General features: G+C 34.7%; 1 protein-coding gene across 1 annotated transcript; it reads right to left on the bottom strand.

Moving 5' to 3' along the window:
* Positions 1 to 542: 542 nt before the first annotated feature.
* On the bottom strand, positions 543 to 27,828 carry Tmem47 (transmembrane protein 47). The gene is made up of 3 exons (XM_021153686.2): positions 27,481 to 27,828; positions 14,041 to 14,181; positions 543 to 4,013 (listed from the first exon to the last, which is right to left on the bottom strand). The coding sequence occupies exons 1-3, from the start codon at positions 27,704 to 27,706 to the stop codon at positions 3,835 to 3,837; spliced, it is 546 nt and encodes a 181-aa protein (XP_021009345.1). The 5' UTR covers positions 27,707 to 27,828; the 3' UTR covers positions 543 to 3,834.
* Between the last annotated feature and the right edge of the window lie 72 nt (positions 27,829 to 27,900).

Here is a 27,900-nt window from a genome sequence, read left to right as displayed (position 1 = left end):
CACTCATTTGCAGAGGACAAGAATGATCATAGATGAAAATATAAAAAAAATTTTTTTTAATTATTATTATTATTATTATTATTTAACCTTTTTTTTTTTCCAGTTCAGTTGTTATCCCTCTCCTGGTCTGCCCTCTGACAGTTCCTCATTCCATTCCTCCTACCATGTCTCCAAGAGGATGTTCCCACCTCAAGTAAGAAAAATTTAAACTGTATTTTTTGGGACAGAGGGTGTAAGTTGGTAGTAGAGTGCTTGCCTACCTTGTTTAGGATCAATGGATAGCATAGCAAAAATAAACACACACAACACACACACACACCACAATAAAGTTAAAAGAAAAAACAGTGATTTGGGAAGAGAAAGAACTAAGAAGAAAAAAGCATGACAATAGAGTCAAAGTGCTGTAGTTGAACAAAGATGTCACTATGAAATCCTTTGCTTTATGCAATAAATACTAATGATTTGAAAATAAAACTATACACATGTTGCACTATGCAGTTTTTAAATATATTTTAATATAGAAAATGAACTCATGATATGCAATCTAGAAATTTTTCTCTAATAGGTTTACACAAAAAAGAAGACACAAAGTGAGAGCACTGTTAGTGAAACCACTTTTTTTTTTTTAATTTTTTCCACATAGATAACTTTAGGTCAACTACAAAAATCATTAAATGAAGAACAGATAATGAGACTGCACACTCAAGCATCACTGGAGTGACAAACAGATTTCCCCAGATGACTTCTACGTGAAAATAAAATAAAATAAAATAAAATAAAATAAAACAAAAAGAACCAGGATAACATAAACTCATATTTAAGTAGTAAACATGTCAGATATTTAAAAATAATAAATAGAGAATAGCAGGAAAGAAACTAATATCATAAAACAGCATGGAATATATTTTATTTTCTTTAAGACAGATGAAATTTCTAGGCACAGTTTTAGGCATTAAGGAGGAAACAGAGGCATAGGTTAGTGTGCGCTGCTCTGTACAAAAATACAGTCTGAATAAATTACATTGCTAGCCATACAATTAGACAATCACTTACCAGTCAGTTCACTGCATGTTTAATAATATACAGGTACATGCTAATCCATATATATCATTTATATTTCAAACACATAAGTCTCTCTATATTTGTCTTTAAAATTTACATGTTGACCTTACAAAAAGCTAAATACTTGTGCAAGAAATCTGAATAGCTAGCCCTGCTGAATACTGTTAGGGTTTCTGTGTGTGTATATCATCTCTCTAAGTTAACCATGGATGGGTTCATGACTAACAACTCTGTTTAAGAAAACACCAATCCAACCTAAAGCTAGAAGAAATGATGCTACTATAGCTGAAATTATCACTTGTGTTTATTTAGATAGACACAATATTCCTTTGGACAAGAAAAAATGATTTCCCCACTGTACTAAGCTTTCTTAGTAATGAAAAAGTTCCAAATATGGTAAAAATGTAGTTTAGGGCTCCTTAACTGGGAAGGGAGAAAATTGCAGAAGGAATCTATTTTTTCAGTAGATTACAAATATCTGTGCTTCAACCTGTAACATAGCCTATCACTTTTTGGCTTGCCATGTGGACAGAGAATGGAACCTCTATAATATTCTTGATGTTGGTCTAATTGCACACTGTATCCTTCAACAAGCCTCACTGATGCCAGCACCAAAGTTTTGATCTCCTCTTATTCAAGAATAAAGAGATCCTCTCACAAGAGGCTGTGGTCTGTAGCTGAAATCCCTATCCAAATATCACATTCCTCATTCTGTTCTCACAATATGCAATGAAGTTTATAAGAGAACCTATCCCAGATTTTGATTTTAAGAAAGCGGCTTCAAAATATTCTATAATATTAAAACCTTTCTGGAAATTTTCCATTCAGTTCCTTATGATTCTTGATAGAATCATACATTTTCATAAAGTTTGATCTCTAAGATGCATTTAATAATGTTTGTCTATCACCACTAAAATAAGAATGAATAAGGTATTCATATTTACTTTGATTCCATAGTAAATTCACAATTTATTTTGACATTTGAATAAAACATTTTCAGGTCAGGGAAAGACAGTTGTTCTTGGCAACCATTCTTAAGATAAGCTGAAAGCAGAAATCTGCTCTGGGAGGTAAAGCAAATTATTAAATACTATTGACACAGTCTTGTTCTTAGTAGATTGTATAATATATTAGTAAATAGATGCATTTTTAATGTTTTCTTCCCCAATGTTTCTGTCTTCAAGGGGGTCAAATGAGAGCAAACTTGCTTTAATGTCTTTGTTAACAAAAATAATCATTTATAACTTTCCTATCAGAATTGTATATTTTATATAAAAATAGGTTTATACTTAAACTATCCAGATTTGTATAATAAACAGAATTAACACAAGTTTGCAGTAAAGATCAACTGCAAACTTATTCCTTATTGTTGATGTTTTCTTCCCTTGGAACAGTCAGTGAATAATTTCCCTAACATAAATTCATCATACTTGTGTGCACAAATCAGTTAGCCCATCATTTAACTTCAGAGGACCAGGTAACAACGGAATACTACTCGTCTACTGAGACTTTTAGACATTTATAGAAATCTATCACTATTCCTTTATTTTAAAATGAAGACATTTAAAATACTTGCAAAAATAGCAGCCTTGTATTTTAATGAATTTTACACAAAGTGATCATTCTAATTCCTACTCTCTTTTGAACTACAATACTTATAAAAGAATCATTAAATTTCAGATTAACAACATTTCAATTTTACTTCTTAGGCAAGTCTATTAATACTTTCCAATGAATCAGTAGAGAACACAGAGCAAAAGCTTTAAGGTATATGAACTTTTGTATGGTAAGTAACTGTGAATACTGAGTCTGTTGATGCATACAAGGTTAGTGTTCAAATTGCTTCACTAGAGCAAGTATTGATTATATGAATGATAGGTACATGTATGTGGACTATTAATGAGCAACTTATTACCAGTATGGTAATGGCTTGTGGTGTAGAAGAATAAGCTTGTTACATATGGACAATTGTTTGCTGCAAAATTTTTAAAGGATTTTAAGGGTACAAAAGCAACTCATGCACATTTCTTTCTGATTGCCCCAGGGGAAAGCAGACACCTTCAATTTTCTAACTGCAGAATGAAAAACACATGTCTCCAAACATTGACTTCCTTCCCAAGAGATGATAATTGCTAAAGTATAATTTGCTATTAAAAAGAACAGCGTTAAAGGTAGGATTAAATGGCTATATCTAGGATTCTCATTAGATGCCCAAATGGCAGTTTCGAATTCCAAAGCAAAGTAACCAATAACCAATATAGCCACTGTGCAGTATAAACAGGTGATAAGGGCTCCAACAGAAGAAATGTTGTCAGAGCAATGGAACTTTTACATGTTGCTTAGGCAGCTGTTTCCCTGCAGGCAATAAGAGACTCTGGCAATTCTCATTCCAACTAGCTTCTCAAAATGGTTGCTGTCATACAGATCCTTCACATGTCAAGAGAAATGGCATAAGCATATTGGAAGTTTGCAGCATATGCCTATATCTAATCAGCATTCTTAATTTGTGCAGGTCCCTAAAATGGATATAAAAGCTGGTTATGATGTTGACACCCAAAGGCAAGGATATTAAATCAACTGAGCAAACTGCTTGAGGCTCCATAAGTGTTTTAGAAAATAGTGTTAGAAAAGATGTCAACACAAATCTTTTGTTGGATGGTTAGTTTCTCTTTTTCATGTGGTGTGTGTGTGTGTGTTTGTGTGTAATGTGGTGTGTGTAGTGTATGCTTTTTTTGTGTGTATGTATATGTGTGTTTGTTTTCAGACTTGATTTTAGTAGTAGTCTTCATAGTTCTTAGGGTTCAGGCAATAAAGAATGGCACCCCCAAATGAAAATATAGTTGCACCCCAGGCCAGGCCATAACCCCAATTGAACTCGTGGTAAATTTTCAAGCTCACAGTTTCAATGAACTTGATTGGATAAAGAACCAGGCTGCAGACCTGCAAAACAACTGGAAAAAGAAAAAGCAAACAAAATTATGATGTTATTTTATAGCAAATAAAACAGCAAAACAGTGAGTTAATTTTTAATACAATAAGTATAAGCCAAAAAATTAAAGCACTTCTAATTCTAAATATTGTCTTTTAAAATATTAACAGCTTTATTTACTTAAGTACTCATTGCCCTATTAATAACTTGTAGTTGATATTAGCAAAAATGAAATTATTAAAAAATTAATTCATGAATATACAAAGTGATTCTTGCTCTGCAAACACATGTACACTTATCACTAATGACAGTACTATTTACACTAAAGTATTTCATATAATATCTATAGAGTTAATAAGAGTGGCCTCCATGCAGACTTAAGCCCTCATTATTTATTTTTGAATTTAGGGAACTGAAGAATTCAACATTTTTAGTGATAAAGCTGAGCAACCTATAACAACCTATAACTTAATGATGTTCACAACCATCTGACTCAGCCAATATTCTAGAAAGACTAATCTTAATGTCTTTTTTTCTATTACTCTAATGAGAAACTACTTTCACTTTTTCCTCTCACAGTCCACACCATTCATCTTTAAGAGACTCAAAAGTCATCTTTGCCACAAAGCCACAACTAATTATATCCTTTTAGTATATCTTACACATATTTGCATACACATATATTTCCCACAGGTACTCAAAAAAGAATTAATGAAGGAATGAGGAATAGAGATCCAAAAAAAAAAAAAAGAAAAAAAAAGATAGGACGAGAAGACTACTATAGCAGAGACAAACTTTAGATCTTAATTCTTAGTTGGCTCTTAGTTCTAACTCAGGAATGAAAGAGAACTACGATGAGTCATATTTAATAAAAGAAAACAACCCATTAATCAGTAAGGGAAGGAAGGGGAAGGTTTCTTTTAACTATCTAAAACTAGAGTGTCATATATCCTGTGGGTATTTTTATATGAGAGTCACTATACTGTGTGTTACACGGAAGATGAAGTCACCTATTTAAAATATGTAGCTTCCTATTGGATCAACTATTATATAATTTAATTAGAATGTATGAGCTATACTTTCCATACTTGCCTATTATGTTAGCTTTAACATGCAAGAAAGGTGATTGTTTTCCATTTAAAATCCAGGTAAAGATATACATAAAATGGGGCTGAAAATTACTCAGCCATGCTCATTCAGGTATATGCTATTCACATTACAATGGCAAAGCTATAGTTACAAAAGAAACCCAGTATCTCTAAACCCTAAAGTATTTGCTTTTTGTATCTTTAAAAAATTAAAAATAGCCCTGACTTAAGAAACAAAATTTTTGTTAAACATGATTACTGTTTAGTTTTTATTAAAAGATCATAAATTCACAGACAAAAATATGAACAAATACAATAAACTTTGATCCAGTGTATGTACATATGTATGTTGACAAACACACACACACACACACACAGAGAGAGAGAGAGAGAGAGAGAGAGAGAGAGAGGTTTCTTAAATTTAAATAGAACAAAAGGACTTCAGATTTTAAGACCTATCCTCATATGTTCTCAGCACATTCTGAGACTTTTGTGCCTAAACACTTCTGAATTTTGTTAAGAGTCACATTACCTATATGATTAACTCTCCTAGCAAGACTACATTGTAATCATCTACCTTTGGCATAAAACTGAGGAGGTTTTGGTGAAGTTATGATGAAGGGAATAGTACCTCAAAATCAATACTTTCTGTAAGAATAACCAGAAAGCAAAGACTATCTGGATCCAGATAGAATTCCAAATGTAGTTGTTTGGTTGCACAATTCCACTGGGCTTACAACTGCCTGTCATTCTTCCACATTACCTCTGAGAGTAGATAAACAGGAAAAAGGAGAATCTCTTGACACCAAAAATAGAAACCACACCTTCCTTTCGGTTTAAAGTTTTATATCAGTTAAGCCTCTGCCTACAGCACAATTATATAACCTCACTTAATCTATTTCTAACCACTAAGTGGTATAATGTGCACTAATTAAAAAGAAATGGTTAGCTTTCTACCTTGGTGAAAGGGAATGATCATCTTTTAAATGTCATAAAGCTAATGAATCAATTACAAGAAACAAAAACAAAAGAAAAAAAACATTAGATACCTAGCATGTTTTTCCCCCCATTTTAAAGGCTTGTCTTATTACTCTCATTACTAAATCATAGCAAAAGTATCCAGGATACAATTAAAATGGGGGTGTGGATTACATATTTTTTAAATATATCTAATGAATTCATCCATTCAATGAATACTGGCATGTTTCTGAGATATACAGTTTAAAGCATTATTAATCACAAGGGAATCAAAGCTACTATTCTCATTTATGGACAGTTCAATAGTAAATGAGTACAAACTAGAAAGTTGGCCATTTAGTCCATGCCTATGATCCCATTCAGCAACTGAGGAGGCTGAGGCACGAGAATACTGGAGGCCATACTGTACCATACAGAAGCAGTCTGTATCAAAAAACAAACAAACAAAGCATCAAGTCTATCAGTCAGTCTACTCTGAATATAATAGCAAGTACTACTAAGATCCAATAATGACCAGAAAAAGAGCTGAGAGATGCTTTTTACATTCACAAAGGATTTTTTTTTCCTCCTGGGAAGTTGATAGGAGCATATTCATGAATTCTGAATGGAGATACAGGTCAACATAGCAGGACGAGTGTCCAGGGAACAGACAGGGATAAATTCATGATGGAGAAACGGATTAAATAAGGAAGAAGCCAATGCTGCAGGCCTGGTTCAGATAACAAGGTAGGTAAAAAGTTAACCAAATAAACCAAACAAAACCCAAAACAAACCCATCAGGCATCAATTCCTGATTAGGTTTTTAACCTGGAGACCAGAGTTAGGGTTTTGTACTCCAGTGTACATTATAGGTAGCTGCTAGAGGAATTTGAGCAAAGAAGTAATAACCAACTTGAATTTATTCAAAAAGCAAGCAGCCAGTCCCTTGAGTAAGGTACTCACCGAAGCTGCACTAAAGCTTCATTTCAATGTATTTCATTTAGCAAAATCTGAGACCCTATTGTAAAATGTAATGACATAATTTCCTGGTAGAGGGCAAGTGGAAATACAATTCCATTAAGGCTTCAATGGGAAACTTAGTAGAACCGGTTGCTTAGACATTTCTTGTGTTGTAACAAGATGAAAGATTACCCTAAAATGAATTAGCTTTCTGAATTGTGTTATTCTTTCAGGACCCACAGAAAAAAAAATGCATGCAATAGAAAAACTGAAGAAAAATATAAACCTGTAATGACAAACAGTTTTTTCTCTCCATTTTATAAAATATATAGTAAAAGAAAAATGCCTCTTTGCTTTTCAGAAATATCTGCAAGGGGGAAGAAGGACCAACATTTGCAGTACAGGACAATGACATCATGCTGTATTTGTATCTTACCACCAATCAATGAAATATAATATAAAAATAGTGGGCATTGTCTGCTGTATTCTGTGCCCTTCATCCGATACAACATTGGGAAAGTTACAGAGCATTTCAGAATTTTAAATGCTGGAATTTACTTTATTCCCTTCTTTCTCTTTCTCTTTCTCTTTTTCTTTCTTTCTTTCTTTCTTTCTTTCTTTCTTTCTTTCTTTCTTTCTTTCTTTCTCTCTCTCTCTCTCTCTCTCTCTCTCTCTCTTTCTTTGTTTCTTTTGCAGATGTGATGAAAAATATGATTATGAAATTGCATGGCTAGACATATGAGAGGAACTTAAAGCTACTAACCTTTGTGTGGATTTTAGTTTTGTTTTATCTGCTTTCTTAGATTTAAGATAAAGTGAACTTGATGTGATGTGTATGCCCAATTGGTCTTGAAGTTATATCAGTCCTCTGACTTCAGCACAGGCTGATCTTGAACTTCTGATTTTCACACCTCTGCCTCCCAAGATCACAGACATGAAACCCACTATTTTGATTTTAGTTTGAATCAGAAGTTTGTCAACAAAAACATTCAACATTTCTTCTAAGAGAATGTTTTTTTTTTAACATTTTAAGAAAAATGTCTTGGGTACTTCCTGTGGTTTGGTTGAGGTATTTGTTTCTGTTACAGAACTTGCTAATGCCCCATCCAGAAACTTTTATCCTTGGCACTCTATCACATAGCAAATAGATTTCCAATTGCTACCACTTGCATTTCTTTGCCTCTAGTAACTCAATTTATTTTGCTCACCTGAAAAATGATGACAAGTTCTGGAAAATTAATGCTGAAGTCCATTAAGCAAAACCAACAGCCTCTACCTCATAAAGCCTCTACCTCATAAAAACTGATGTTTAAATACCCTAGCTTTCCATTGCTTCCAATGAGAGACATCTTGAAGTGTGTGCTTTCTACCAGTTTCGAAACTTGTTCTAATAAGGAAGAAAATCCAGCTGCTTCTGGCTCAGAAAAATGGATTTGAAAATCCTCTCTCTTCTGGCTGTGCTTTGAAGCTCTTTTTACTTTCTAGGTTTCTCACTGTAGTCCTTATTTTAACTCTGCAATAGGATTGTTTGTCCTAGAGTCCATTGTCTTAAGGATTACTTTTGTGGGAACCAAATCAGGAAGAGAAAAGAATACATTCCTACTTCAGAAGTGGAATCAGTACACTTGTATACAAGAACAATTAAAAAGATGAAAAGACAGGGCCTAAGAGATCAGTACTTGTCCATGTATCATCCTGGACAGTGGGGGTAAGGGAGAAAAAGATACAGGTGAAAAATAAAGGTTGGAATGGTAAAGAAACTATTAAGAAAGGAATATCATCTTGATTCTAGAAAAAAGGAAAGGAAAGAATCACATAATTAAGTTAGAAATTACTAATTTAAAATAAAACAGAAAAAAAGGGAAAAAAACAGAAAATAAATAAATAAAACAGAAGACCACATTTAGGCACTGAAATGTGTCATTTGAGAAACAACTGTAGGGGCTGGAGAGATGGCTCAGTGGTTAAGAGCATTGACTGCTCTTCCAGAGATCCTGAGTTCAATTCCCAGCATCAACATGGTGGATGGTAACCATTCATAATGGCATTCAATGTCCTCTTCTGGTGTGTCTAAAGACAGTGTACTCATACATAAGCTAAATAATTATTTTTTACAAAACAAGAAAGTGTGGCCTCAACTAAGGCAATTCTCATGCTGTAAACAAACAAGGGGAAGACTCTGGAGACAACTTAAAGGTAGAAGGTCTTCCAGCTAGGTTCCTAAATATAGCATGTAAAGGAAATTGTAATTTGGATAATAAAAATATTTTTCCTACAAAGGGAATGTTGGGCTATCGATTAATTAAATTTATAACTCAGAAAGTAGTACAAGTATAAAATAAATTAGTGTAAAACACACTAACAGAAGTATAGTAGCATACTGACACATGGAAAGTAACATAGTATCTAAACACCTGTGAGCAGAACATCCATTTAGTTTGTAATCTCAGTTAATTTTTAGTCAAACAGAGATTTAAAATGACTGCCCATTTTCACAATATCTTTTAAGATGATGACAAGAGGTAGCAAACACAAGCTTCTAATCATGGACCAGAGAAAACTCAGAAATGAAAATTAGCTGCAAGATCATGAGGGAAAGAGCCATCACTCCATATAATCACTTACAGGAGGTTTCTTCCAGATATGACAAAAAGGAAGCATCTTTAGTAATATAATGAATTAGTGCAATATCACTCAAATTTTAAATTACAAAACATTAAATATTTTCTTTAATTTGTATTCAAAATCCATGAAGGACAAAAGAAAACACTCATTCTAATTATCAGTAGAGTAAAATAGCAGACACTGAAGATCCAAGGAGACAATCTTTTTGATTTCACTAAGTCATTAGTGAGGGAAGTTGAATGGCAGGTATCAGAATCTCAACACATCTATCACTATCAGCTATCCAAAAAGGATAAAGTCGGCTATAGTTCAGTCAGGTCAGTTGCTTAGTACAAGACAGTTTGTGGTCTTTATGACATTTCAAGCTTCTGACTTCCTAAAGGAGTATTGTTCCTGTGAGATAGAACAACTGCATCTTCAGGATAGACTCTATTGGAGAGATAAAAGAAAGACTACAGTAAATAATTTAGAAAGTAAAAAGAGGTTTCTAGGATAGCCAGAAGAGGGAAAATTTTAGTTTGAAAACTAAATGCAAAGCTGATTTTTTCTGTCTTTTCTTTTTTTCCTTTTCTCTTCTTATCCTTTCTTTCTTTCTTCTTCTTCTTGGATTTTTTTTTTTTTTTAATGTGACAGGTAACCTATAAGATGATTCAGAAATCTTCGTCTTTCATGTAATATAGATACCCTGAATAGAAAACCCTGGCTCTCTATACACAGGCTGGACCTAGCCCCCAACATATGACCTTCAATTAGAGTGCATAAGGGGGTGGGGCTATCCCGAAATTTGTTGCCTGTCTGTGGAATCTGTTCCTCAACTGGGCTGCCTTGGCTGGCCTCAGTGGGAGAGGATGTGCCTAACCCTGCAGAGACTTGATATGCCAGAGTGGTGGTGATACCTGGGAGGGTGTGGGAGGTACTTTACCCTTCTCAGAGGAGAAGTGAAAAAAGGTAAAAAGCTATGTTGAGGAAAGTTAGGTGGGAGTGGGGCGCTGTGATAGGAATTTAAAGTGAATAAATAAATTAATGGAAAAAGAATCCCTGGCCCTCCAACATAGTACTTGGATAACTGGGGATGAGAGGAGCTTAATTAACCATGCTAAATTTAGTTCTTCAACAATAAGGGCTGTTGTATCATAAATAGAATATGCTTAAGTGTGGCACAGACAGGTGTTCAGTTAATTATTACTATTAACAGTATTATTAGAGATAATACCTGGATCTAAATCTTGACTTTTAGAAAGGATAAGAAAGTTTTGGAAACTGAAGCAATGGTTTAAATGAACTGTGATGATGGCTACCTTTAGCTCTGTTAGCAGCTGCTCAAGTTAATTTCAAGCCCACCATGAAGTCAAGAGTTTCAGGAAGAAAGATGATAAAAAAAAAAAAAACCAAAAAACAAGATCTGTTTGGCTGTTTTTAGAATATTTCAAGACAAACAAACAAAAACTTTTAGGGTCAGTTGAAACCTGTTTCTTTCTGAGCCTCAATGAGAAAAAAAAGACGTTATATCACATGAATCAAATACAGTAGTTTCCATGCTTGATTTCCCTCACAACACTATCCACTAAATGTAGTTGTTGTTTACCAGTCATTCAAGGACTATTCTTGAGTATCCATGAATATCAACCAGCACAGAAGACTGGTATGCCTATTTTTTAATACAGGTACTGTTCATCTCAGCAGAAGCAAAGAGACATTTCCTTTGATAGATCTCATTCTCTACATGAAGAGAGACAAATACTGCTTGGTGGTACAAGGCTTGTTGATATTTGATGAAGAAAACATTTTGTTAACAGATCTAATTACAATATTCACAAATGCCAATATAAATAAAACTGAAATGCTCTCAGATATGCATTTAAAGAATGACTGAAATTACAAGTGAGGTAAGCCAACTACTTCAGTACATTTAGTTTCAGTTATGCAGATTTTCCAAGTTTTTATATCATAAATCCATATTAATAATTGATTACTATGTACAATGAAAATGCTTTCCAAAAAAAAATCAATCAAATGTAGTGATTTATTGGCATTTTGTGAAATATAAAATAACAAGTATGTTTAATCTTCCTTATATGAAAAGGTAACATTAAGGTAATGGTTATTTCAAAACAGATTTTCTATAATTATTTTCAAAGAGATAAATATTAAATCTGAGGACATGCACATTTTTAAAGTGTAGCTGTCAGTATAATGCCCATTTTAGGCCTTAGTGCATGGAGTGACACTATATGCATCTTGCTACAGGGTTTCCTCTCATTATTTTAGCATTTACTAATATGTAATAGCTAAAGCTAAATAAAAAACTTTATTTTGGACAAACCTCTTAACTTTATGTTGCTAAATTCTATCATATTTTGTATAATCAGGACTCATTTTCACAAATGTTTCTATATTTGGCAAAATGTATATTTTAAGGATAAAAAAGGGGAAACAAACTCCTAGTTAGTTTTCTACAAATTTCTAGATGGTGCCAGCAATGGACATCTTTACAGTTTTCATTAGGCAGTAACTAAACTGCTAAATGGAATAGTAATTAGGTTTTCACAGTAACATTGAATATTAAAAAAAAATAACTAGAGTATCTCTATGCCCTTCTACAATAAGAAATTTTTATTCTAAAAATGGCTGATAACAATTCTACTTTTTAAAGCCATATAACATAGTGTTTTATGGGGAACAGTTTATTAAAAAAGAGTTCAACTTATTATCTCATTGTTCTATTTTTAAGTCCTATCTTCAAAGACAAACTTACACCTAATTAAAATACCTACATTGTTCTACTCTAAAACAGGAAAAGACCCAATGGTAAATCAATGAACCAAGAAATAAGCCAGCAAATAGTGATACATCTTAAGGGTGCTTTTTATTTGTTACTGTATCATTCCCAACTGAGACTCTTATTACATGTGGCAACAATAATACTATAGTATTACAAACACTTCAAAATATATTATGTAGTCACACTTTTGTTGTCTGCTAAAAGAAGTTTTGTGGTTATACTTCCACCAGTTTTAGAGCTGTCCTAATAAAATGTTTAGTCCATAATAGACATCCCAGAAATAGTTGAATGGATGTATGAGGAAGTCAGTAATGAATGAACTACTTGTTTAAGATTCACTGTCCTCAATTGTAGTCCCAACTCTGCCAGTCACTACTTGATTTTGAGCAGGTCATTTAAGTAAGGGAATAAGACATATTTCTAAATTATTGTTCAGCCCTTTGTATTTTCCCTTTCATGATGTCTGCACTGTGATCAGTCTTCTTTGTTATCAATGGAACACAAGCAGCAGGGGGCAGTAGAACACTTCGGGTTTTGTGTTTAACTCATTCTATCCTTTAAATCCTGAGAAATTTGATCTCTTCCAACTTTAAACAGCTTTTAAAACTCCATCTAACAGACTAGATGGTTCTGTCAGTGTCTTCATTATTGACAGTCACAGGGGCTTATTTTTCAGACTTCAAATCAGATATGATTGACAGGAAATTTTGAAGATACCACAAGGATATTTTAGTTAAGAGTCAAAATGAATAATATATTCAAGGATGTTCTTCTAAATGAAAATTACAACTCACATCAGATAATGAACTGGGCTTGTAACAGTCCACAAGCTTCTCCCCCTTTTGAACACAGCTGTTGGTCTTTTGTTTACATTGTTTGAGATTTCAATTTAAAATATGCTTCACAGAATAATGGCTGTTAAAGTAGTAGACATCCAGCTGCCCTCATACAATTAACTTTGATAGTTCACATTAGCTGTCATGTTTTTTTTTTTTCCATACAAGGGTGCTTATTTTTCAAAATGTGTATGCTTTTAAGAGTATATATTTAAAAAATTTTTTTCCTTGTTTCATTTCAGAATTAAAAAAAAAAAAATACTGCTAGCTATTGCCCTAAGATCACACAGGAGGCTAGGTGTTGAGATAGGGAAGAACTGATCCTTAAAAATTAAAAAATAAAAAATACAAATTTGATAAATACATCTGCTACAATTTCTAAAGCAATAGCCCAGCAGCCCTGTGAAAGGTATTTTTGGTTTTTTTTTTGTTTTTTGTTTTTTTAATTTGGTGTCTTTATTTTTGCATTACTGAGAATTGAATCTAGTCTCCATGCCCTGTCCTAGAGCTTAAGTCATGCTATGTATGCACTCTACTACTAAGCTAAAGAAATTTGCAGCCCAAGAAGTTTTATTTATTCATGCTTTAGTAAGAAGTTTAGAAATTGACAGTGTTCTGTGAAATGCTTAACATGCTAAAAACTGGTACTCAGATAAACCTTCAGCCAAATTACCTTAAAATATAACAAATGCCTTTCAATTTTTATGTAAGGAGCAAACACACACTGATGCATAAGGTGGGAGAATGGTAGAAAGGTTCATGAATCTTTAATGCTGGTTTGAATGTAATGAATATATTTACCTGCTGCAAAAAGCATGACAGCAACAGGTCTGTAGAAGCGTCTTCGTGATCCCACACAGATTGAAATCAAACCCACCAGGAATGCAATGAGAATGATGGCAGCACCGCCCAGGAGTAAAGCCAGAGTAGCGATCTGCCAATCTGAAAAGAAAAAAAAAAAAAAAAAAAGAAAGAAAAGAAAAGGATGTTTTTTAAGCAAAATGACTCCAAAGAATCATCTGAACTCTGCTCAGCACCTTTCACCTTGAAGCACTTCTCGATGTGATTTGTTTTCATGCTAAGCATCCTCTGGGGTTTGAAATGTTTTGTGAAAAAAATTAATATTAATGTCCTTGTTAAGAAATGGTTTCTTTGCTAAGCTCAGAGCAGTTTTTAGGCCAGAGTTTTGCCACAATTCTTACATGGGATCTTCAAATGTTAAATTGAGTGTCCACCTCTATGACCTACTTTTTTTCAATATTAAGATTAAAAATTGCATTTAACTATAAAGTTAACAAATTTTAAGTATAGAAAATAAGGACAAGGATAAATTGTATATAACCACCATTCAGATGTATATTTTAGATATTTTCATCACCAAGAAACTCCCCTTCTGCCTTTTCTTAGTCAATAGCGTTCTTACTACATGAGCTACTGACAAGATCTAGTCCCATGACTAATTTAGTTTAATCTGTTCATAAATGATATTAACAATTCTGTGCCTTTCCTTTAAGTCTCTGAAAATCATCTCATTATTATATGTTTCAAGAAAACAGTTTTTTAAATTCTTTTCCCTCACTGCTAAAACAATTTCCCAGTCAACTCCCATCAGAAAGGTTTGATAGTTTTTTTTTTTTTTTTTCATTTCATGTGTCTGAAATCACCATCACCAAAATGGTTTCTGAAGTAGGGAATTTCAGAGAGTCAGACAAACTCTAAATGATTGCTTAGCTCCTTTCTTTAATCAAGAACATGTAAAGCTATATTGATCACTTAGCATGTTTGATTGAGTGAAAAAAAAAAAAACCCTCACTGATGACAGTTTACCATGTCTTATAAAGATGTAGCCATGGTATAACAGAAAAATGATGAATGTTTCAGTCAATAAAAAGACAGATGAATTTATAAAATACATATAGATCAGGAACTATCACATAAAGGATATAATAGGGATTGACACACTACAGCATAGTAATTTGAATGAAAATCCCAAAATGCCTCTTCTGCTCAATTTAATGTATGCACAGGAAATGCAAATAGATTTTAATCAATTGCTAAACTGCATCTGCAATGCATTCTGCTCAAAGTCCATAACCCATAATACTTTGATGCTTGCCCCTGAAATTATCCTTCAAAGCTTCTCAAGTGCTTAAATATGAGACAGGTTTATGAGAGAAACCCTAAAGTCATTCTTTTTCTATTGATTCTTGAACACCCTGTTCCACATCCTTACCTCCAAAAAGCTCTGGATGTTTCACTAGCTTTCAACTAGAACCTGAACAGTCATCAGAAAAGAAATACATAAAACAGATCCACAGATTTCAAAGTATAAGGAGCAATCACAAGAAAGTAGAGAGCAATTTTAATGCATCTATTTGTAACAAAGCCATATAACTTCAAACAAAAGTGTATCTGGCTTTCAACTAGAAGTTAAAAGGATAGCTATATTATGGCATTTTTATTCTCCAACAGCATGTGGCTTTAAATTTAAAAGCCGAAAGAATAATCCTTGTACTTGGAAGCCTCTAAATTACTTTGGAAAACTTGATATATTGTACATTATTTGACATAATGGAAGCTTGTAAGTTGAAACTTCTGAATTAAAAAAAAAAAATCAGTGCAATTACACCAAAACAATAAATAGAAAAAAAAAAAAAAAGAAAAGAGCAAAATCCATTGTTGCATTCACAGATCAATAAAACACCTGATGTTTAAACAGCTACATCATGGATAATTTTCGTTGGATTATTACTGTTATAAAGTAATTATCACTTTAAGGGAAATTTTAGCTGTCTTCGAATAAAGATAAAACTAAATAGCCACCTCCTTAAAAGTCTCAATACAAACTTACTGTTTTTCCTGCTAAGTTCTTCCATGTTCCTAAAACATAGGTTAAACGGCACTATTTATACTATTTTTACTTTAACTCAAAATCAGACAAGAAATAGTCTTGACCAGTATCATCTAACTTTTTAATAGCTCCAAAGACCCAAGTCACATATTTATTTGCATTTTGTAAAGACAAACTAGGAAAAACACTCAGTAAATTTTCTGAAAAAAAAAAAATCAAATCAATATTTTCAGCCTTGAGGGCATTGGTCTCTGTTGTGCCTGCCTAACTATGACATAGTGCAAAAGTGGCCACACATAACAAGTAAATGAACAGATGCTAATAAAAATATATTACAGAAATGAATGGTGGGCCAACTAGATAGCTCAGCAAGTAAAGGCACATGCTGCCAGGCCTGAGGACCGGAGTTCAATCCCTGAATCACATCTGATTGAAAATACACCTACTCCCCAAGCACACTGGCTATACAAAATTGTGCATACAGAGACACAGAAAAACACACACACACACACAGACACACCCCAAATAAATGTAAAAACATTAAAGAAAAAAGAAAAAAAAGAGGTAGGCTGGTTGGATGGTTTTTACCTTGTCTTGGACTGTTATATGACTATGGTCTATTTCATTTTCAAATGTTATTCTTTTTCTCCTAAGCAAAGCCTAATCAAACAACTGAAATCACATAACAATTAAATGGAATAAATCTGTATTACCAAGTGATACTCATACAAATCTGAAGAAAAAAAAAACAAAATAAGAATTCCTAATTTCACATAAGGTTGAATGTTCTCAAACAATGGTATTTCCTTTCATATAGAAAAAAAAAATGCAAAAATGCAGTAGTAGACACAGGAAAACTACACGATTAAGAGAGACTAGCAACTAGGAAAGGAACATCTTGCAGGCCACGAAAGACATTAAAAAGCAAATAAACAGAGGCACTTCTGGGTTTTCTACTAGATTGCCTGTATTAATTTTTAGTGATGGCTTTATGGCTAATGCAGAACATCTCTCTAGACTCAAAGTCAACAAGGAAAAACAATACCATCGTTACTGTGATACTCTTACCCTTCCTTTTGGTCTGCAACCAGAGTTACAGCTCAAACAGAAAAGCTATTTAATTTTCCAAGAGATACTAGGAATGGGCCATGATTGTCACTGTCCTGGCCAGAAGCCATGGCTTTGAACTGGAAAAGCAAGACTATATTCCTGGTGGAGAGTGCCAAGTTTTTAAATATTGTCATCATGTCCACTGGCAAGGATTCATTCAGGCTGAGTGTTTGCCTAGGACTTAAACTTTACATTCCCAGTCAGATAATACTCAATTCACCAGCATAAACAATGATTATGAAGGGCTACTATAATCAGGGAGGTCCAGTATGCTTTATAAGTGTCTGTTTGAACCTTTGGAGCTAAGAACAGAGCTTTTGCTTTGTGTACCAATAGAAGCCTCGAATCCAAAGGACAAGGCTAAGAGGGGATCTTAAAGTCATGGATAAGTAGTTAACATTTCCCTTTTCTCTTTAGGAACAATACTATGATGTCAAGAATTAAAAACAAAAGTATAAAGGATTTATGTATACTTAGGTCATTAAAGTAACAGGTTGGGGTTTATAATATTTATTTCTCAACCAACATCTAAAAATTGGATTTAGCACAAATGCATGCAAAATCCGAGCAATTATAAAAGGAATTCACTAACAAGTGACCAAAATACTCAGTTTTACCTCAGTAGTATTTTAGTTAAAAAAAGAAAAAAGAAAAAAAAAGTGATACCTTACAGTCAATGTCTGTAAGGTACATTAAAAGATAGTAACATTTGTAATTTTCAGGTCTACTTCTTATAAAAAGAAAGTCATATGTTTTAAGTTTTTACTATCAGTTAATCTCTATATTGATCTTCGTTTTTCTTTCCAGTTAAATACCTCATAGAACTGGGTCAGATAAAGTATAAAACCCTGAGAGTAATAGTTCTGTATTCACTTTACAAATTTCTGTAAATTATGATGTGATACTGTAGTGGAACAGTACATATAAAAAGCAGTTCTATAGAACATCAGTGGCCTATGGCACTGATTTAAACACTGTAGTCTTCTCTTTAATATTAGGGTAGCTGATTGCAAATCTGTACTTCTTTTCCTAAGATCTGAGAGAACAGGTGATAATCAATCTTGATACAATTCTTAACATTCTTAGTGTATAAAATGGGTGAGGGCTCACATGGCCAGATAACATACAAAATGAAATATTGCCATATTACTTATCACATTCCCTCAAGAGTATATGGGCAAAAATGATAAAGGAATACACTGGAGACATTGGAACTGAACTTAGGGAAGCAACAACCTAAAACAACTGTGTACTTTTCCTAACAGAAACAAAAGCAAAAGTAAACAAGCAAAAATGCATACATACTAAGTATTTCCTTCCACAGTAACAGAACAAAAATCAGGAAGCCCCTTGTATTATACTATTAAGTTCAATATTATTAACATGCAGTTCAGGAACTAAATTTGAGTCTTCTTTCAAGGTATTTTTACTCACAAGCATCAGACTTTCCATTGTCTATAAATACATTAGTATTCTACAGAATTGTGCTGACTTATTTTTAGCAGTGTAATACGTGAGACTGGTTAGAAGTTAGTAGTACTTTATGAAAATTCTATAGCCTATGGTACAACTGACCAGCTGGAGAACTGTCTTCACACAGGGAAATTCATAGTCAAAATTCATTAATGATTTCCAAGAAAGGAAAATCTTAATGAGGATACATGTTTATTTTGTTTGCTAAGTTCAATTATATATCTCTCTGAACTTAAAATTGTTCCTATTTCACAAAAGTAGATACAATAAAAAGAAATGCACTTTTATTTTAAAATTATGGTTCTATTGTTTGAATGAACAGTATTTCTCTAAATATAATGTATGATTCAACTTAATGTATTAATATAATATATTGCTATAATAATAAATTATTTACCATTTTCTAAAATTCTCATTGGAAATTGAAATATAAATTTTTACAAACTTGTAAAATCACAATAAAATTTGACTAGTACCCACCTCTATTTTTATCTTTTTGACTAGTACCCACCTCTATTTTATCTTTAATCTTTATCTTTTATCTTTAATCTTTTATCTTTAATAGGAGGAAATTATATTATTTAAAATGAAATGCATAATTTTAGTGAAAGTCACTCAGTAGATCAAATAATAAAAATCATTTTTATTCACTCCTCATAAGCTTTCCCCAAATTCTCCATAATCTACCTAAATAAATTTGAGTACTTTCACCCACTCTTATCTAACAAATGTATCTGACCAATTTAATTTAATTGTAGGATATATTTATAACAAAACTTTTCAATTAAATTATGTTGATGACAACTTTGAAAGATAACTCATTATTGTAAATTCCTTTCTATCATTAGGAACTAAAAACACCAAGGTAATATATTTAAAAAAAAAAATGTTCTCAGTAGCAGGTGAATTCCTCATGTTCAATCATGACAATTTTATTCAAACCCTTAAAGCTGTTATTTACTAGTTTTAAAAAAATAGATATCCATTTTCTTTAACAAAAGGACCTCTTAGCTAGTTCACATAGTTGTATATTAGAAATCTCTGGAAATATAATTTAAAATCTGAGTGCTGTAACATATGGTGTTTCCTCTCAAATAAAACTGTTATATACAGTGCTTAGCAAAGAGCCTTGGTATTAAAGCATGTTTTAGCACTTACAAAGAAAGAAAGCCAACATCATGCCAAATGACTGCTGTATCTTCATGTGCTGTATGAGAAAACTTTCACTGGCATTTGATGATGCTATTAGCTAGCAAGCACTGCTACTTCTCAATAGTAACTACTAAGGAGTATTTGTTCAAAGATTTATTAGGTTTGGTAAACTGAAGGCTTTTTCCATTCAATTCTTAAAAGAGAAACAAAAGAAAAAGAAAGGAAGGAAGGAGGGAGAGAGGAAGAGAAGAGAAGAGAAGAGAAGAGAAGAGAAGAGAAGAGAAGAGAAGAGAAGAGAAGAGAAGAGAAGAGAAGGAGGAGAGAAGGGAAGGGGAGGGGGAGAGAGGGAAAAAGAGAGAGGAGAGGAGAGGAGAGGAGAGGACTCTTGTGGTGGGACAAGCCTTTAATTGCAGCACTCAGGGAAGCAGGCAGATCTCTCTGTTCCAAGCCAGACTAGGCTACAGAGCAAGTTCCAATATAGCCATAGCAACAAAGAGAATCCCTCTCTTGAAAAACAAGCACAGAAAATTGAAAAAGACAAAATACCTGGGTTTCTTTGGAAAAAGCTGGAAGCTGAAAACCCACAGAATGGACACCCTTCTAGCCACTATAAGCTTTGAAAATAACATATAAAACAGCTAATAACATTAAAAAAGAAGGAAGATCTTCAAATAGACACACACATACATTATATAATGCAGGAGTAAATACTTGAGAATAAAACAGATGAGCTAATCTCTCAGAAAGCTCTTTGTTTCTCACTTCCCAGGGTAGAACTTCTACTGCTTCATTTTCAGCAAGTTTTAAACTTATTTCATTAGCTTAAATTGTATCATTTGTTTCACCAACCACTTAGTCTCCCTACATAGTACAGAAGACTTACTGGCTAAGTTCAGATAAGGATCTACCCCTTGCTATTCAATGAATTAGTGAGGTCAACTTAGTGGTGCTTTCTAAGACAGTAAGAAAATGGAGATGGTGCTAGGAATAGTCTCCCAGTATTATTCTCAATAGACTATAGCAATGTTTTGGTGACTATTGGTTTAGAAGTCTTAAATATGGCATCAAGAAATTCTCTTGTTAAAAAAAAAAGTTGAATTTTAGGTTTAGTGCCTGTTTTGATACAAATAATAGAGAATTGAGGAGATTTCATCTTCTATTTTTCCTACATTTTTTTCTAATAGACAAACAGTTTAACAAAAAGACTGTCTATATGCAAAGTTTGTGACACTGTACAGAAATGACTCCTTAAATTATCAGTTTAAACTTCACAACAGTTAGTAATCATGCTGACAAACTAAAATGGTCCACATATGTTTTCCTGGTTCTTTGAGAGATCACAAATGTCCTTCATTCTTGTATATATTTGCACTTTATATGTGGGGTTATATGTTGTTTATGTGGCAAAGATTCCAAAAGAAAAGAAAATCAAGTATTTACTAGTTAGTTTTCCCCAATCCAATATAAATCTAACAGCAAAAGTTAAAGTGCCCTTCTCTAATTTTCAAGAGAGATGATCTAATAATCTGAAGAGTGGTAGATTCATCTGTCAGTGCCGTTGACATGAAATATTTAAACCAATTTCTAATGGGCCTGATTTTTGGTCCTATGAACTCAAAGAGCAAAGATGGCTGTATCTATATGTACCTATCTAGCTCCCCACCCATATTTGCATTTATGTTCTTATGCTCATCTCATCCTACCCAAATAAATTCTAAATTCTTAGAAGTGACCAATCATTGAAGCCATGTATTGGCTAAGGATAGTATTTAGGATACTAGCCACGGGTTATTTATATATGCATTAGAAAAATCAAGTGCAAAAGCTACATAAGTAGTTTTCTTTGCTCTTCAAAGGCAATAAAGATTTTGGAGATGTATAACTAGATTGTGTCAGTTTTTTGAATTAGTGAAATGAGCAAATGTTCATCTCTTATCACAAACTGAGAGCCTGGTAAACTTACGAAAGTCCATAGTATTCTTCGAAACATTACACAGCCATTAATATGACACTGGGAGTAAGTGAGGTATTTGGCCTTTAATATTAGTGAATATCATTGAGAAGTGGAGTCCAACTCTCCATTTAAATCTTAGCTAGCCATGTGGCTAGGTGTAACCAATATAATGTAATAGGAAAGCTAGCTAGAAGACTTCCCAGCTGGTTCACAGAGAAGATAGCTCAATTAAAATTCTCACTTGGTAGGTAACCAGTCTAATTATCCTGAGATCCCCATGCTAAAAAGACTGCCTGCAAGTGCTCTGGAGGCAAGACAAGCCTATCAATCTTTCCCATCAAAGTGCCAAACCCTTGAGCAAAAGGATTTAGAACAGGATCCTACAGAATTAATATCCCAGTCCCTTACTGTAAAAGTCATGCTCAGCTATGACCACAGATATCTGGGTTATGGACAAGTTAGGCTCATTATGCTCTATGTGCATTCCTTACCTTCAGTATTCCACAGTATGCCTATTTTATACAACTAAATGTTGGTAGAGTTAGGTTTTTTGAACTAGTGAAATGAGCAAATGCTCATCTCTTATCACAAATTGAGAGCCTGTAAACTTACGAAAGTCCATAGTATTCTGTGAAACATTACAGACATTAATATGACACTGGAAGTAAGTGAGGTATTTGGCCTTTAATATTATTGACTAAAATGTAGCTACTAAGATAATAGTTCTCTGGCCATGATCTACCAGGGGCTTTATTAAATGCTATGTAACCAATATTTAATTCAGACCAATATTTAATTCTGATACAAAAACAATTATTTCACTATCCAATGTAAAAGGAAATATTACTTGCATTGAAAAATAACATTGAGCTTACTTTTCTAAAGATATAATATGAAAGAAAAACAATATTTCATGTATTTAAACTTCATGACGTGCCATCTGAAGAAGTTAAGAACATTTTCTTTTTTTTTTTTTTCTTTAAATAAGTTTATGAGAGCCAAACTATTTAAATAACTTTATTTGATTCATCCTTTGGTAGATGAGAAAAATACATTACAAAATACATTATACAGAGGACAGCTCACAGTACACGTTACTAAAAACACAATCTACATGCCAGCCCTGGCTGGTGTTAAGTTCAGAAGGAAGCCTTACAGTTTCTATGCTAAGCTGATCAGTGAGTGGCCAAGTTCTGGCCAGAAGGGAGCTGAAGTCCCATGTGTTCTTCATAATAGCACTTTGTCCTACCACTAGATTATGCTATAATTTATCATAGTCCATACAGAAGATTATTGTGGAGACTTATTTTGAAATACCTACAAACACTTTCATTAATAGAAACCAGAAATATTAGCTATTGGTCTCTCTAAACTGTATAATTAATAAACAAAATGAACAAAATCTTGAAATTCATTTCTTTTCAACAGGAAAGATCCTTTGCTTGAGAAAAGTTTTTGTTTGCTTGTTGTGGTTTTGTTGCTTTGCAATGCCAGCATTTGTTTTATTTGCCAGTTTTCACACTCCTATCAAAACCCATTTGTTGCCAATAGACTCCACTAGGGGACTCCCTGGAGACTATAATCTCTCCATGAGTCTGAGCAAAAGAAGGATTCTTCTTGACCACAAATTAAAATATCCTTTAGTGAATTTGAAATCCAAGAAGACCTTAAAGGAAAAAATCATCATGAATAGTTTGATTTAATTCATCCTGGGTTTTCTTTGGTTTATTAGTTAAGGTGCTAGCTAGTGCTGGTACTTTTTCCACCCACTAGTGCATTTTCCCTGATGATGTTCTCATAAAAGAAACTGGAAGGGGGTATACTTGTAGTAAGTAGGCAGCTTGCTATTTGTAAACACATTTATCAGTGTCAACTCATCTCTGGGAGCACCTAAACCTTCCTGGACCAAATCATATTGTGAGATTTTCTGATGAAATTCCATTTCCAAATCAAGGTGTAATCTCAAAATATTCAAAGATGACATGAACCTGAACTTGGAATCACGGTATCTTAGAATTTCTAGGAATTGCAGGTGTTCAGACAGTTCCATTTATCTTAAATTACACCTCAGATAGTTTTAGTCATAAATTCCTTTTAAAGGGAATTTTTATACTGAAGTTAAAAACATGAGCTACATATAAGCACTCTTGAAAGAGCTTTCTGTCAACTGAAAATAATAATATTCACCTGTTTTAGTACATAGTGTCCTGTCATTTCAAAACTACCAATAACTCATGCTACAAGTGTAGCTTATTCTTAGAGAAGTGCACCCATGATGCTATTAATATTCCTTGAAAAGGGTACTATTTGATCAAGTGTTTTGTTGATAGAAAAATGGTTAAAACACGCCCTTGTTATAGGCCCAAATCACTCTTAGTTAAACCTGTTTATTGAGTCACCTATGTTTTCTATTTTGCTGAGTCAAAAAACAGACAGTAAAAAGCCATCTGCTTCATGGGAAGTAGTTACATATTAATTGTTTTTAGCAGAAACATAAAATCATCCTAGGAATTACACAACTTCTTGATATGGAGTTTAGGGAACCTTAATCCTGTATTCTCTTGTAATTGCTATGGCTATGAAACCCTAACTATTGTATCCTAGGGGAAAAGTTATCAAACTAAACAGGAAGCAGTGGTTAAACATTGTAAAATTTTTAAATAGGACTGAAGACATATTAAAATGCTGTACCAATGTCCCGGGTAAAATCATCATTAGAAAAAAATTCTGGAGCAGGCAGCCATGTGATTACTGCATATTCCAAACTTCCCCTACCCAACTATCAGTGACAGCCAATTCTCCCTTTTCCCATTTGTCTTCCTAGAAACCATACAAGCAAAGATAATGCCAGTGCTGTCCTTCATATCGCGAATTGAGACTCTAGTGAAAAGCATTCTGGCTGACTGACAACCAGATTACTGCTTTATACTAGAAGTGCTGACGCAACCTTCAATAAAACAGGACACAAGAGGCATGGCTCTGCACTAGCTTAAAACCACAAAACCAGTTATCAACAGCAAATGAGGCATATTTGGTACCAAAATTCAAATGCAAGTTTGAAATCATGGCTTAGGGGAAAGTTTCAGTACAAACTGGGCCTAAGTAGGGAATGTTGTTTTCAGAAGAAAAACATTCCAGAAATTTTCCTTCTTGAACTAATTAAAACAAAGGTTTTTAATTAAGCCCTGAAGATCCTGGCGAAGTAAAACTGTCCTTGGTGGGTTTTCCCAAAGTAATTGATTTTCCAGAGAGAATGAAGTCAATCTTTAAAAATCTTCAGAAAGACATTTTGCTCCTATCCCTCTGCTACTCTGTACAGCGAACAGACTAAATAAGCTGCCCACCATTGGAACAGACAAGAACAGCATTCCTGAGCTGATCCTAGTGTCCCTCTTTGTCTTAAAACACTGCTTGATAGAAGCTTCAAGCCCATATAACATTTTTAGGAGCACATTTTCTAAGTGGCCATAGCAATTTTCTGTGTTTTGGCCCTTCCCTTCACAACTTTTCTGCTAACACACAAAATCAAGAACTTCCACATAACTTGTAACCAAACCACCTCACTTGTAACCTATCTTGTTATCTTTTAGAGGGGCAGAAAACTATTTTTTTTCAAGCAAATTGAAGCCAAGGAACCCAAGTTGAAGTACAGGGAGATAGAATAAGGGGCCTAGGCTGGGGTACAGGGTGGGGGGTGCTCAGAAAGCGTTCTGGCCTTTGATTTTCCCTTTCCACAGTCCTATGGACACCATATTTGCATTAAGCTTATGTCTCCGTATTTGTCCAGCTGAAATCTTTGGTTTTTTTGTTCTTTTACTTTTTTTTTTTTTGGTCCAGTTACAAATTTCTTTGTAGCTAAAATCAATGGGTATGGAGGCAATTAAGGAAAGATTAGCAAACAAACTGAAGCTGCCTTTCCTCCATTCCCCACATTCCAAGCCAAGAGAAAAGGATAATAGCCTAAAAAGCAAATGGGAGCTGAAGCTGGTTTCTCCAACCTATCTGAAAAGTCTTTATGCAATCAGAGGGCTATTATTTCAGGAGACAGAGTGAAGGGGGCAAAAGATTCACGTTGCTAAGGAGATCTGCTGAAGCTGGCATTCCTACATAAATTTCCATTTCTATTGAAGGAAGAAAGAAAAGATATTTTTTCCAAAGTTTATTTGGATCCCCTGGTTACCAAAGAAAGGCGTTTTGTGGGTTTATTTTATCTTCAGTTGTAAACAACTAATCCTGAAAGAATTAGAAAGCCTGAGTGTTGACCTCCTGCTGCCAACCAGTCCTCTCCTCTATGAATCAATCAACAAAGAAAGCCTTCAATAGGTATTCTGAGGTAACAGCAAAGAAAAAGCCTTTGTAAGCACAAAATTAAATTTCTGGAAGGAATTTAACCAAGTGAACTAATTTCTCCTATAACAAAAAACGTAAGACAAAGAAAAGTCGGATTTTTTTTTTTTGTGGTCTTTGTGCTATTTCAACTTTATTAGAACTTGAAACGTTTCCAGCAAAGCTTAAAAAAAATTGTCTCAGAAAAGACTTGAAACTATCAAGAAGGGATTTAATGAGTTTCTCAGGTCAGTATGTGAGTGTGAGCTTGTGCGTGTGTGTGTGTGTGTGTGTGTGTGTTAGCCCGAGCGCCAGCATTAAAAAAAAAAAGCACCCAGCAGAGCCTTCCTTTTACATTCCTTAATCTGTGCACACACCAGCAGCTGAAGAAACATAATTCAAGTAGGAATAGTTTTCAGCAAGAAATTGGAAGTTGGCAAATTCTTAGGAATGCGACTCTGGAAATGGGGTTAAAAACAAAACAAAACAAAAACAAACAACAACAACAAAAACTGGAGGGTCAGGAAGAGAATAAAGCCACAAAGTCCCTTTGAGCTAGTAGCCACAATGGCTACCGCCTACTCTACCCCGTTTCCCATCCGCACACAATTTTCACTGCTTGCTGAATGAAGCACAACTTTCCAGGCAACTGTGAGTAACTAGCTGAGAGAAAACGGAGTGGAAGAAAGGGGAGTTTCTTACTGTGGGAGTGAAAGAAAGGCAACTCAGAAGCAACAACGGTGTCGCCAAAAAAGGAAAGAAAATTCATCAGTCTCTCCTGACTCTCGGTATCCCTCCCCAAAATTTAAAGGGGAAACACACACACACACACACACACACACAAGAAAATTCACTCGGGAAAAGCCAGCTGTCTTAGTCAGGGTTTCTAGCCAATACACCAGGTAAAGTGAAATAGAATAGGGGGAAATGTGGGCCTTTAGGAAAACTTGAGCAAATTTCTCTTAGAGGGTTGGAACAGAGAACCCACACAGATTTGGAGCGTTTTACCCATTTCTTTTCTAACGGGGGTGTGGAAGGCATTGCGTCTTTTACACAGCCACATGGTTCTCGCCCTCAATGATAACAATTGCCCAAAATAGCATACGTGTTACTCGAAAACTGGAGGGATAAGCAAGGGAGGAGTAGAGGGCGTAGGAGGTCTCTGGAGTCTTGCCTACCCGGACCCCTTCGAGAGAGGGGCACAAGCAAGAGGGTCCTGGGGTCCAAGGGCCGAGAAGGTAGGGCAAGGAGGAAGGGAGGGGAGCGAAGGAAAGTGGGGGAGGTGGCTCCCAGAAAGGCGGTGGCAGCAGAGGAGCCCTGGATGGCCACGCGGGAGCAAGGGGCGCGGCACCGGGGGTGGGGTGGGGGCGCTCACCGCTGCCGAGAGTGGACTCGCAATGCCAGATATCCAGGTTGGCGGGTTTCCGGCAGGACTCCCACAGGGACAGGTAGTACTGGTGGTCCGCGGTGACCCAGGCCGGGCTCAGAACAGCTCCCAGATCCAGACACAGCGCCAAGAAGATGCACACCAGCCCGACCAGCTTGAGCGGGGTCAGCACCGACACTCGCACCTCTTCCATGCCGCTGCCAGCCGAAGCCATACCCGGGCGCCGCTGCCGCCCTTCCCGACGCAAATGAGGACGCCAGGAGGGTCCGAAGAGCCTGGAGCGGGACCTCCCGAACGGAAAAGCGGCGGTACACCGCGCCAAGAAGTCGTACCTTGGGTCTCAGGTTAAGCACACCGAGTGCTCAACGGGACTTGCCTAGCTGGGACGCCTGGCCCTAAGGAGGTCGT

This window comes from Mus caroli, chromosome X (genome assembly GCF_900094665.2).
Source record: "Mus caroli chromosome X, CAROLI_EIJ_v1.1, whole genome shotgun sequence".
NCBI classification, from domain to species: Eukaryota; Metazoa; Chordata; class Mammalia; order Rodentia; family Muridae; genus Mus; species Mus caroli.
This window is presented reverse-complemented; position numbering and strand designations above follow the sequence as displayed.